The 14,417-nt window shown below is 41.0% G+C and overlaps 1 protein-coding gene across 2 annotated transcripts in view; it reads right to left on the bottom strand.

The window, feature by feature from the left end:
• ARL5A (ADP ribosylation factor like GTPase 5A) overlaps nt 1–9,679 on the bottom strand; it is a 35,145-nt gene extending 25,466 nt beyond the window's left edge. For both annotated transcript variants that reach the window (XR_007133937.1, XM_047771924.1), the window contains exon 1: nt 9,330–9,679. Coding sequence is in view for 1 of the 2 variants with exons in the window: in XM_047771924.1 (XP_047627880.1) it covers nt 9,330–9,375 (46 nt within the window). In the remaining variant the exon portion in view is untranslated. The remainder of the gene's footprint in view (nt 1–9,329) is intronic.
• Nucleotides 9,680–14,417: the final 4,738 nt, after the last annotated feature.

The raw sequence follows: 14,417 nt of genomic DNA, 5'->3' as shown, positions 1-14,417 counted from the left end.
GAATGTTTTTAGCTTCCCATTTGAATACTAATTTTTAATAATATAATTCTCAAAATGTCATCTTATTTTTAAGTTTCAGGAACACCATTTTGTCAACCCCTTTGCATTAGCTGCAAGACTACATTTAGACAGACTTGTCAATACTAGGGAAGAAAATACAACTATTCTGACCAATGAGAGAAACGGTACTTTAAAAACAGTATGAAATGGACAGGAGCAAAAGCAAACAATACAAATATAGGCAAGGATCTATGATAAATAACTAGAGAGTGACTAAAAAAATGTGTAGTCACAAATGCAAGAGTACTAACTCTTACAAGGTCCTCAATAACTTAGGGAGGTTATATTCTAACTATGCTAACATTTTTCAAAATATTTTACTACTCTTCTTTTGCAACTGCTTTCAGAGCCTAAGGTACACTGTGTTGAACACTCCCAATGGAAGCACACCTTTTATAACCTCTAAAGAGGAATCTGATTTTAAATGAGAGGGGACCATATGATATCATCTCAGTCACAGGATGTCACCTTTTTGTTGTTAAATAAGATGTGGTCCCCAAATTATATGATTTAAAAATCTGTCTCTAAAGAAATTTTAAAAGGAGTTCAAAAGGTATTCTGAGTTAATAGAGCATATCAGTAGAAAAACTATCTGGCCTCCTAAAATGATCACTTCTAAGAAAATTCTATCTGGCTTTTTTATTATTTATTTTTTGCTTTTGTTTAAGGCCCTACCTGCGGCATATGGAAGTTCTCTGGCTAGGGGTCAAACTGGAGCTGCAGGTGCTGGCCTACACCACAGAGGGATCCACCAAGCCATGTCTGTGACCTACAATGCAGCTTGCAGCGGCAACACCTGGTCCCACCAGGGGCCAGAGATCAAACCCACATCCTCATGAATACTACTAGTCAGGTTAGTAATCTGCTGAGTCACGACAGGAATTCCAGGTTTTGTTTTTTAAAGTGGTCTCCTTAATTTAGCCATACAGCATGGAACTTATTTCCTGATTTCAAACATAGCACTTTTCTACCACTTCTGTGAGGAAGAACTAACTACACAACACACACACACAAAACTAAAGAAAGACTTTGTATCATACTTGCCCAAAAGACCAACAGGATAAACTGAAACTGCTATGAACAAAACCATTGTGCGATAATACACATAAAGTGAGATAAAGCAGATGGCAGACTCATACCAGGATTCCATCTTTAGTTGCCAGCTGAGAACCAGATGGGGTCCTAAAGACACAACATCTTTTAACAGTCACTGAATGAATGAACTAGAGAATCAATAAGCTGAAATTAGATAACATAACCTGTGGTAGATAAAGATACTATGTTTCTTCCCTAGTTCCTAGAAATAAAGCAAGCACACCAGGGAGAGAAGGCATGGCAGATGATACAGGGTGAAATTCATGTCCAGCACCGAGCAAAGTAAACAGAAGAGAGTGTCAGAAAAGGTAATGGGGAAGTAAAGAAGCAGCTCATACCACTCTCCATACTGGAAACAGCTTCCTTCTTCTAATTGTACAAACTCAATGAATTCCATCCAGTCACCTACAAATGCATAACTATGCAAACATTCCTCCAAACTCTTGAAGACATAAAGCAGATTTCTAAAATCAATCTAGGGAATGCAAGCTAACATATTTGAATACATGATGGTTTCTTTTCGTGGTTAAAATATTTTTTAAAAAAAAAGAGGAAGAAAGAATCTCAAAACACATGTGTGCAGAACCCTAGAAAATCTCTGACGAGCCAAAGATTCTGTGGAGCAGTCTGAGATCTCTTGGAGGACATTCCAATAAGGCCATGATCCAGAGGCCATTCACCTCTTCATCCCACCCAAACTCCTACAAGCCACATTCAATACCAACTTACACCCACTCCCTCCCAAGACTTGTCTCTATTCGAACTTTTGTGTGTTTTTACAATTGGTGTTTTACAAGCACCAATGGTTGTTTTTAATAGCTTTCTAAGTCTATGATACAACATGTGGGCCACAGAACTGTAAGATTAAGACACAATTGGTGCAATGGGCTCAAAGATAAAGGTGCCAAATCAATGGTGAAAAGCCAGTTTATTCTCAACAATAGGGTTAGATTAGTCACACTTTCTAATACTAAACCAACTTCCTTTGAATATCCTTTGGTTCCCCTACCACTGCAGCCTGTTTCTCTCATTACCAGGCTGGAACAGTGTTCTATGTAAAACATCAAACTGTGGCTAAAAAGTATTACAGTTCACTTCAAAACAGCACTCCACAGAACCTAATATAATGTGCATAGTAAGAGATAATGTCACTATGGACAAATGTAATAAAACTTCTGGCTATTTCAATTCTTTGATTTATGTGATTCACAACAAGTTTATTGCTTAGTATGGTTTTTCTTGTAGAATATCTATGCCACAGCATTCTTGCAGTTTCTCAGATAAACCAAAACAACTACACACTGTTAACAGTTACTTGGGTAGAATTTTGAGTTATCACTTAGGCTTTAGTTTCCCAATCAATACTGTTTCATCAAGAAAATGCTTGCTTCCCTTCTTCATTTCCTTTTGATACATGCACGTCCAGTTCCTTTTATTGCCAAGTTCTAAGAGTCACTACATATCCTACCAACTAGTATTCAGTAAATTAAGGGGGAAAAAGAAGTCATCATCATCCTGGAGGCCTTCAATCTCTGGATTATAGCAAAGTCAGAAAACACAACACTAAGGTAGATAAATTGAGTCACTCTGATGCTTCATTCTCACTGCATAACCAAACTATCACTAAGCCCCTTTGATTCTATCTCACATGAAGCAAAAACTCCATTTCAGTAATGTTTACTATAGTTCTCTTAGGCCGTAACACAGAACATAGAATAAAGTGTGTGCTTAATAAATATGAATGAGTAAATGAATCAGACTTGGAAGACATAAAGGGTAGAAGGGGAATAATAGATCAAGTTACTACATATTAAAAATTCAGGAGTTCCCATTATGGCTCAGCAGGTTAAGGACGTGAAGTAGTCTTTGTGAGGATGTAGATTCGATCCCTGGCCTCACTCAGTGGGTTAAGGATCTGGCGTAGCTGTAGGCTGTGGTGTAGGTTACAGATGTGGCTTTGATCCTGCATTGCTATGGCTATGGCATGGGCTGGCAGTTGCAGTTTCAGTTTGACTCCTAGCCTGGGAACTTGCAATACGCCACAGGTGCCTGCCTAAAAAGCCAAACAAACAAACAAACAATAAAAAAAAAAACCACCAAAAAACAGCCGTGCTGTGGCACAAGTTCAATCCCTGGCCAGGGAACTTGCACGTGATGCTGGAATGGCCAAAAAAATTAAAAAAAGGATTCTCTTTTTTTGCACCAGGAGATTGCTGAATGAAAAGCAACAATTATACATGACAAAAGAAGAGATCCAATTAGGAAACAGAAACCACATAGCAATTTGAACTTGCAGTTTAATTTAAAGAAAATAACTATTACAGGGGATTGGAGTGATGAAGGATTGGCTAACAAGAAATAACTCTAAAGATTAAAGGAATGACAAATATACAGAGCATTCACTCTGGAGCTGGGACAGAACTTACCCCAATTCCCTAGGAATGAGACGTAGACCTTGCTCAGGGCCTGGCCTCGGCTCACTGAATGTCAAAGCCACTGTGCAGACTTGCCAGTGGATTGTGCTGGAAATCCTTCCTCTGGGATGCTGGGGAAAACCCTTCATTGGGAAATATTTCACTGGTGGACCTCCCTTCTGACACCAACTGAGGTGGGTACCAGGGAAAAATACCGCTGACACTATGCAGTGCAAGAGCCAGCCACTGGAGGTGTTCACACTGCAAGAACGGGACAGAGCTTACTGAGAAGTACACCATATCCAGGAGGAAAAACCCTCCACTTCTGCAGTGTCCCTGCAATGCCAGCTACCAACGAAGTTTAAAATTGTGCCAGCTGGCAAAAGAAAAATATTTAAAGGGCCCACCTCCATATCCAGAGGGCATGCAAAAAGGGTGGATGAGGAGCTAAAAATTTTAATAACAGGCACTATTCACTCTTTTGGCTACCCAGCTTCTATATGAACTTTTCTGCACATGTTTGAAATCCCACACAATGAAAAAAACAACAGAAACAAGGTTCCTGCAGCAGAGGCAGCTTCTCCAAAACTTAATCACAACGTATCATCCCTTTTCTAAGGAACCAATCAGAGAAAACAATCCCATTTGTTTATTTTCATTATTCTAGGAGGTAGATCCAAAAAGATACTCCTGTGATTTATGTGAGAGTGTTCAGCCTATGTTTTCCTCTAGGAGTTTTATAGTATCTGCCTTTAAACCATTTTGAGTTTATTTTTGTGTATGGTGTTAGAGAATGTTCTAATTTCATTCTTTTACATGGTGGAGTCCAGTTTTCCTAGTGCCACTTATTAAAGAGACTGTTGCAGTTCCCATCGTGGTGCAACAGGATCAGTTTTAGGAGTGCTGGATGAAGGTTCAATCCCCGACCCAGCACAGTGGGTTAAGGATCCATCATTGCTGCAGCTGCAGCTTAGGTCAAGACTGCAGCTTGGATCTGATCCCTGGCCCAGGAATTCCATATGTCGCAGGCAGCCAAAAAAGAAGAAAAAATAAAGAGACTGTCTTTTTTTCCATTGTATTGTTTTGCTTTAGTTTTGTTTTGCTCTTGGCCACACCCACAGCATGCATAAATTCCCAGGCCAGGGATCAATCCTGTACCACAGCTGTAACCAGAGCCACAGCAGTGACAATGCTCAATAAATACTAAGCCCCCTCATAGTTGTGGATCTTTTCGGGGGGTGGGGGTCCTTTTCCACTGTATATTCTCATCTCTTTTAAAAGATTTTGGACAAATGAAGCCATTTAAAGTGGGAAAAATTTTTGCAAAGCAATCAACAAGAGATTAATCCCCCAAATATATGAACAGTTTATGCAGCTTTATATCTACAAACAATTCAATCAAAGAATGGACACAATGGAGTTCCCATCATGTCTCTCGGTGGAAATGAATCTGACCAGCATCCATGAGGTTCAATCCCTGGCCTTGCTCATTGGGTTAAGGATCTGGCATTGCCATGAGCTGTGGTGTAAGTCACAGTCGCAGCTTGGATCCTGCATTGCTGTGGCTGTGATGTAGGCCAGCAGCTACAGCTCTGATTTGACCCCTAGCCTGGGAACCTCCATATGTCATGGGTTGGCCCTAAAAAGATTAAAAAAAAAAAGGCGTAAGATCTAAATAGATATTTCTCCAAAGAAGACAGACAGACGACCAAAAAGCACATGAAAAGATACTCATCACTAATTATTAGAGAAATGAAAATCAAAACTACAATGAGGCTTCATATCTCATACCAGTCAGAATGGCCACCATCAAAAAGCTGGAGAGTATGTGGAAAAAAGGGACCCCTCCCACACTGTTGGTGGGAATGTAAATTGGTACAATCACTATGGAAAACAGTATGCAGGTTCCTTAAAAAACTAAATAAAGAATCACCATATGACCCAGCTACCCCAATTCTGGACATATATATCCACAGAAAACCCTAATTAGAAAAGACACATGGACCCCAATGTTCACTGCAGTGCTATTTACAATAGCCAAGACTGGGAAGCAACCTAAACGTCCAGTGACAGAAGAATGGATAAAGAAGATGCGGTACATATATACAATGGAATTATTACTCGCTCATAAAAAAGAATGAAATAATGCCGCTTGTAGTAACATGGACGGACCTAGAGATTATAAGTGAAGTCACACACAGAAAGACAAAAAACATATGATATCACTTACATGTGGCATTTTAAAAACTGATACAAATAAACTTATTTACAAAGCAGAAACAGACTCACAGACTTTGAAAACAAACTTATGGTTGCCAATGGGGAAGTGGGGGAGACTGGATCAGGGGTTGGGGAATGGCAAAGGCACACTTTTGTATATGAAATGGACCTGCTGCAGAGCACAGGGGAATCTATTCAATGTTCTGTGATAACCTATATGAGAATGGATATCTTTATATGCATGGCTGAATCACTTTGCTGCAGAACAAAAATTAACACAACATGGCAAATCAACTACACTTCAATAAGATTACATCTTTTTAAAAGAATGCAATGAGGCTATCAGTGGGGAAATTTCATAACTTCTTTCATAGTTCACAAAAGCTCTTCCTTTTATCTAACACAAATCCTTATACAAAGAAGATTTTGTTTTGTTTCAGGAGCACTAACTAAGACACTAGATGATCTTGGTCATTATCTCTATCTAAAATCTATCACAAAGTTCCCATTGTGGCACAGCAGAAACGAATCCAACTAGTAACCATGAGATTGTGGGTTAGATCCCTGGCCTTGCTATGGCTGTGGCTAGGCTGGCAGCTATAGCTCCAAATTCGACCCCTAGCCTAGGAATCTCCATATGCCGTGGGTGTGGTTCTAGAGCTTTAAGCAAGTTACCTAATATTTCTTTACCACTTAAAAATGTGGGGCGGGGGGAGATCTACCTCACAGGGTAAAGGGTAAATCAATTAAGTGAAGACTAAATCAACTGCATAAAACAAATAAAACCTAACCTTGCATGTCAGTGTCAGCTGCTATCTATAAAGATAGAGTTAGCTTATTTTCTGTTTCCCCACATAACAACACAGGGGTTTGTGTTGTTTCCTGTCTATCCCCAACACCTAGACCAGTCTCAGGCACAAAACAGGTGTTCAAAATACTTGCTTTACAAATGAAGTACTGATCATAAGCCCTCTATACTAAAAGATACTAATGGCAACTCTTCAAAGTCCTAAAGCAGTAAAGGTTTATAGTTCAGTAACAAGAAACACCTAATGGGGGACACTTGTATATTAAAAAATGATGCCAGTCACTTCTTTAAGAAGACCAGTACCAAGGACATATTTCTGCAGTGTTTTAACTCTGGCATTCACCAATCTGCATCACCTAGTAAAATCATTCTAGAACCTAGTTTCCTCTTTTCAGGAGAAAATAACTACTTCAAAGGATTTTAGAAACATTAAAAAAAAATATATATTCAACATCCAGGACAAAGTTTGTACCCTATTGATTTAAACAGCATGTGAATGCAACCTCTGGTTTTTCAAGTTTGAGCAATATGCAATTAGCTTTCACTGTGTACTCAACCTAGCTAAGCTTAAACTGAAAAAGCTGTTCTAAAAGGAGTTCAGAAAAGAAATGGCACAGAGTTTGTTCTATCAGCATAGAAAACTCTGTAATCCCCAAAATCTTCCAAGAGTTTATGTGAAAAGAACATAGGGTTGTGTTCTGTATCTTATAAAGGTAAAATAAAACATCTAAGATATATCTGACACACAACATAAAAGACATATACATCCAATTTACAGGACTAAAAAGACTAAAAAGCACCGGATACTAGATTTAATGGTGAACACTGTGACCTTACTGATAAGACAACGACATCATTTAACAGAAGAGAAATAGTTTATTCACATTTTCACAACACTGACATCTAAATTAGAACTTAACCTCACTTAATTCCTCTTACTATTAATTCCCAACATTGAAATAAAGGTCCAGTCAAAAATTACCACAAAGTATAGGTAATAAGAACACTACTCAGAGATTTTTAGTGGTAACAAAGAACATATCATTACTTACTACTGGCATGTAGCTGTTGGCAAAGTTCTAATTCATTCTTAAATTACAGAGACAAATAATTTTATCATTGACTCAAAACAGAAAGTAGAGACATCTAATTTTGCTTGCAGTACTGGAGCTCAATTAACAAGCAAAGTCTTTTTAAATTTCATAGCAGAACTGAAATTTACTAGCTTTGCTAAAAATAATACAAAATGATGGATTTAAAAGCCAGAATAGATCTTATCTACTATAAGCACCACCCATTTTACAGCAATTTTAAATTTCAATTCTTGAGACCTAGAGATTAAGTTTTGTGGACTTCAGTCATATATAGTCAAGATCCCAGCTGTTCTAGGGGAGCTCCAGATCCAGAGAGGTGAAGTGACTGGTTCCCCCTTGCCCTCTCCCAACAGAAACAGCCAGCCAGAGGCTGTGTAGATTAAAACTGGCTTCATCCAGTTTATGAAAATTCCCCATATCATTTGAAAATCATCTGAAATATTACTCTTTCATTTAGTACCATGTGACCTACATTATCATCTTTAGTTTTTTTTAAAAAAATACTCTAGAGATCACAAGTTCCTAGTTCTGCTCCCTTTCCACAGTCTTCTTACAGGAGCTGCAGGATCAAATAGGAGGCGGGACGGTGGTACATAATAGATGCCACCATTCCTTTAAGTCTTTACTGGAAAATCTTAGGCTGTGACACTACTACTAGCTTACACAAGAGGAAAACACAAACTAAGTTACTGACAGCAGGGATGATGAATCACCCAACTTAAGTTAAAAAGAAACAAAAGTACACCAATAACTATGCTGTATCTTAAGCACCATGGAGTCTTTTTCTTAAAATTGTATCTTCTTTCCCCAGTTTTACATTTATTTTGGAACATATTTCAATAAATCTGATATGCATTTCAAGGCACTGTTTTGAGTTTAGATGAACTTGAGCGTCTCTTTGATCACACACTCTACAATTGGTAACTTACTAGTTACCTACACTTAACAAACACTTCATATGATATGGTTTTTAAATGCTTTCAATAAAACACCTTAACATTTCTAATCCAGCCCCCAAACCCTCTACTTTACTAACCAACACGAGTAGGAAAATGACCTTAAACTTAACCTTAAACACAGATATAAATACGGCAAACGGAGAGGACCATCACTACTCAGGACGCCTAAGTGTCTTCTCCCGGGTTGGGGGAGTGCAGGGAAGACTCTCATAAACCTGAGGTGTACTGGACAAGTCAAGAGCGATTCCTCACGTTTTCCGCATTCAGCAACCCTCAGTAATGCGGCTGGAGGCACAACCTATAACGTTCATCCCAGAGAACCTCAGCATTTCTCCATGGCATGCAAACCCCCAACTGTTCAAGGAAAATGGACCAGGCTATGCAGCTCAGGGGGGTCGGACGGGGGGCAAGAAACCGCCGCTCACAATTGAAATCGGAGCAATGGGTGTATTTGCGGAATGGACTTCTTAGGAAGGTCTCCTAAGACAAAGGACTGCGAGTCGGGAACCATTCCTTAGCTGGGAGTGGGATAGAACTGCCCCAGGCCCGCATCCCCAGCAGCCAGGAACCATAGCAGAGACCGCGCCGCCCACACTCCGGAAGTATTCGGAGACCACCCCCCAACGCGTCCAGGGCTGACCCTCTCCCCGACCCGTACGCGCTCGGCCCCAGCCCCTACCCTGGTGATTGAACAGTCTCCATATCCTGGTGAAGAGAATTCCCATTCTCGGGCAGCGGACCCCCCTCCAGCCACCTGGGCCTCCTGGCCTCCCCCAGCTCAGGCTCAAGGGGAGGAAAGAGACGCGCCGGAGCCTCCGTCTCTGCCGCTGCTGCTCCCGCGCTGGCCGCCGGCCCGCTTCCTAGGAACCGGAGGGAGGCCGAAGCCCAGGTCGCCCTCCCGTGCGCGAGGCCCCGCCGCTGCCGCCGCGGCTCTCGCCTGGCTCGCGGACATCGCCGCCGCGTTGTCTGCGACGAGCCTCGCGGGCCACCGTCCTCCCCCAGCTCCTCTCGGGCGGCTGCGGCGGCGGCTCCCAGGCAGGCGGGGGAGGCGAGGGGCGGGGCGAAGCGGACAGGAAGGCGCAGGCGCACGGCCGGAGGGGCGTGGCCTGGAGAAGGGCGCCTGCCAGGCCCCAGCTAATTTGAGAAAACCAGGCGACCTGTAGGCGGCGGGACGGAGCCCGGGGATCCAAGCAGTGCAGGGTGCTGGTTGGGGCTGCTCGCTCTCCTCTGCTTGCGTGGGCGTCTCAGCGAGCTTTGTTTTTCTCTGCATTTCTTCCACAGAGCCATAATGTGAACATATTATTGAGTGCACTTCCCCAACCCTGCGTTCACCACACCCAAGTACCACGTCCCGGCCTTCATAAGCACGGCATTCCTGCAGGGTCTTTGAGAGAAGCTCAGCACCTTTATCTCTGAAACTTTTAGGCCTGAACACCCAGCAGGGTGACCTTACCTACGCAGTCGTTTTATGGCAGTTCTGTACCTCAAGGCTATTCCCTCTCCAATCTTCCTCCACTTTCAGGCCAATGTTGTCCGAAACAAGATCAAGTCACTCCCATGTTTTCAGGCCAATCTTGTCCAATCTTGATCGAGTCACTCCCATGTTTAAAATTTTTTAGTGGCCACTAGAGCTATTTGAGCAGTAAAATCCAAATGCTTTAGATACGCATTGTTCTCCACAGTTTGGCTTCAGCCGTCCTTTCTAGCTGTAACTCCCATCATTCCAAGCTGGTTAAATAGGTGGTCAAATGTTCTGTCTGCTCTTTTAGGCTTCTTGCCTGAACACTTTGAACAGCTGTGTCACATACTATGCAAGAGTCACACTGTGTTTCATCAACCCTCTACTGTGGGATACTTAGTTGAAAACTAGAATATAAGAGAATAATTAGGTAACTTGATATCAGAATTCTTGTTTCAGGTGTTATTTTTGGCTGGGCAAGTTACTTAACCTCTCTTTGCCTCCACTTTTTATATGTAAAAGCAAAGGGTTTGTTGCTGAGGTCTGTCTTTGATTCTGGACCATCTGATGCCTGTAGTAATTAGTCTCCACTCTTGTTAGAGGCAAAAGGTGGGAAAAAAGAAACCAAGGTTGTTCTCTTCCACAAAGAAACCAGAAACAGCTGGAATCCCTTCTCTTCTCCTTAACTTTGGTAAAAAGGAAGAGAAAGAAAAAAGTGGGGGAACTGTAAAAGATATTTTGAACAGCTCCTGCCTACATACCCACTCATCTGCAAGAGCTAAAGGAAATTAGAACCAGCAATAAACTATACTTTTCCTCCCCACTTCTAGCCATACATTATCTCTTCTCAATATATACAAAATACCTCATTTGAGTAAGAACTCAAGACAATCTACATTTTTTCTTAGTCGTCTTGAGCTAGAAAACTTGTACCTGTAAAGCAAAGGGCAGCATTGAGGACAGAAACGTATCTCTTTTTGAACAATTGTTTAGGAAAACGTCCTTTGTTTTCCTTTGGGACTTACGGTTAAAAAGCCTTTATGAAGGGAAAGAAAATTGCTATATTAATCCATTTTAACTTATAGATTGTTGTGTTTGTAGTTACATAATAAAGTACTCTCTAGGCTATTTAGAAAAACAATATTGTTTGCATAATCAATTTACATTAACCCTCTAATAATTCCATTCTTGTACACTACAAGTAATGCTTTTGGCAGCTCTAAAACTTTTTGCAAACTCCCCACACATCTCTGTCAATTTATTAAATGGATGTCATATCCACATTAACTTGTGAAGTTTGGGCTTCATATTTTATAATCTTCATTAAAGAGATGGTCTTATAGATTATTTTCTTTTTAAAATCTTTTTTTTTCTCTTTTTTTAGGACTGCACCTACTTCATAGGGAAGTTTCCAGGCTAGGGGTCAAATCAGAGCTGCAGCTGCCAATCTACACCACGCCACAGCAATGTGGGATCCTTAACCCACTGAGCAAGGCCAGGGATTGAACCCACATCCTCATGGATACTCGTTGGGTTTGTAACCTGATGAGCCAGAATGGGAACTCCCTCTGAGATAATTTTCCAAGTGTCTCTCAAAAAGTAAAATTAAATAAAGGGAAAAAAAGGGTGAAATACAAATTTGGAACTACAATAGAAGTAATTGAGAATGTTTATTGAGTAGTATGAAGCTATTTATAAAAACAGACTCATAAGACTTTTGAAAGACACAAGAATGTGTGCATGTATTTGTGACTGGGTCATCTTGCTGTACAGCAGAAAATTGACAGAACACAGTAAACCACATATAATGGAAAAAATAAAAATCATTATAAAAAAAACTTTTCAAAGACTAATTTATTCATGACTATAGTGTTGTGCAAAATGTCATTGGAGAGACTTCTGCTTCCACTTATAAGGGAGCAGGATGGTCTAGAATTGATCTCCTACTGAACCAGGAGGGAAGAGAGCAAGGCCCAACCTTTAAAAGAATGACATAGCCATGGAGGATAAGATAAAAGCTGGCTAGAACTAATTAGGCCCAATATGGCAGAAGGTTTGACTTCCAGTAGACCTGGAGCCTCATTATATGCTCACTGTAATATATCAGCTAAATGACACACCTATAGGTGCGATGACAGGTTCTGAGGCCAACTATAAAAGGCTCAAAAGTGGACAGTGGCCCAATGCCCAGAAATCCCTGTCCCTTCCCATTCCTTAGCCTAGTCCTTCACACTCTTTAGCCTGTGAAATTACCCAGCCTATAAGAATGAATGACACCGTATTTCGGGCACTCTCGACTTTTGAGACAACTGCATTCTGTCTATGGAATGTGTATCTTCCAGGCTGCTCTTGTCTTCTGAGATGGTCCATACTCTCTCAATGAATCTACTTCTTACCAATTGCTTTGCCTGTCACTGAATTCCTTCTGTGCTGAGACATAAAGAACCTGAACCTCAGTAAGTCCTGAGGCCAGGTATGTGATTTTAATGAAAAGGCAGTAGGGGAGTTCCCAATGTGGTGCAATGAGATCTGGTGTCTTTGTAGTGCCAGGATGCAGGTTTGATTCCCAGCCCGCACAATGGGTTAAAGGATCCAGTGTTGCTGCAGCTGTGGTATGGGTTCCAACTGTGGCTCAGATCTGCTCCCTGGCCTGTAAACTCCACATGCTGTAGAGTGGCCAAAAAAAAAAAAAAAGCCAGTGGGTTCAAGCCCCAATTTGGGTTTTTGCTGGCTTCAAGCCCCTGTCCATGGGTCCACATCCCAATATGAATTGCGTGGTTTTATTACCACAATAAATAGGAAATTGGACAAAGTATAGAAAACAGCTATTTTCAAACATTGGTCAATACCCAGCACAAGACTGTGATCCCTTGATAAAAGACACCAATGAAGTTTTGTTGTGTGGATTTTCTGCCTAGAGGCAATTCCAGTCAGCTACAAGAGGGAGGAGGAACTTAAATGAGTCTCTTCAAGTTGAAGACAGAGATCAGCATTCCAAGAGATCAAGGCAACTAGAATAGTGATTGAAAAGATGGAATTATCCAGAAAACTACGTAAGTTGACTGTTATACAGTCTTGGCTGCATAACAATCCATACGTGTGTAATATAAAACCAGTATGGAACCCCATGAGTCTAGCCAGTAACAACTGAGGGGAAAAAGCCAGTACCAGGGAGCTGTAAAACAAGTATTTCCCAGAGTTTACAAAGGGCCAAAAATAATTTGTGTTCCCTTTAGCCAGTGTGAAGAGAACACACAGAATATATGGGACATTGAGTAGACATGCCAGAGAGCTTAGAAGAGGAGCTAAATTTTCCTAAGGATGTCTCACTCTAGACCTGTCCTTTAAGTGGCTTAAAAACAAACCTTGAAAGGATCAAACTCACAGTTGCTTAGTTGCTTATCAAAACAAATGAAACCTTCTTCAAAGATGGAGATGACAAGATCATCTCATGCACATGGAACTTTTACAATATCCTAAATTCAATATAAAAAATTAGTGGACATACAAAAAAACCTGAAAATGTGACATATAGCCATAAGAAAAATCACTCTACAGAAACAGACCCAGGCACAGAGGAATTAAGTGATTACCCCAAACTCACAGCAAGTTACTGCTGGATCTAGGCTTTGAACCCAGACAAGTGTTAGAGGCCACAGTCTAAAAACTATGCTAATCTGCATGCTTTATGACAGGACAAACAAGATGTTTCTCTCTACAACTTATTAGTAGAGATGTACTGATGAAGCAAAAGGTGGCTTTAGGCATAGGGCCAGGTTGATGGAGTGATTGCAGTGAGCTGCAATTCTCCCAGTTGGGAGTTGCAGGTTGTGGCTTGAAATGCGTTGATAGTTGGGGCAGCCTTATATGGCACATCTCTAGTAATTGAGTTAGCATTCACTCAGTCAACATCTACTGTATTTCAGGCATTGTTTTCTATGCTTCAGATGATTACCAGCTTAAAAGCATTTAATATATGTATTTTTAGATTAAAAAGTATTTTAGAGATGGGAGTTCCCATTGTGGATCAGTGGTGATGAACCTGACTAGTACATGTGAAGATGCGGGTTCAATCCCTGGCCTCGCTCAGTGGGTTAAGGATATGGCGTTGCCATGAGCTATGGTGTAGATCACAGATGTGGGTCACAATTGGTGGGTTGCTGTGGCTGTGATGTAGGCTGGCAGCTGCAGCTCCAATTTGACCTCTCGCTTGGGAACTTCCATATGCTGCGGGTAGGGCCTTAAAGACCAAAAAAAAAAAAAAAACTTTAGAGAGAAAGGTTACAATGAGCTTTGGTTACTTTGTTT

This window comes from Phacochoerus africanus, chromosome 3 (genome assembly GCF_016906955.1).
Source record: "Phacochoerus africanus isolate WHEZ1 chromosome 3, ROS_Pafr_v1, whole genome shotgun sequence".
In the NCBI taxonomy this organism is placed as follows: Eukaryota; Metazoa; Chordata; class Mammalia; order Artiodactyla; family Suidae; genus Phacochoerus; species Phacochoerus africanus.
Note: the sequence above shows the minus strand (reverse complement) of the source record. Positions and strands in the feature narration are given on the sequence as shown.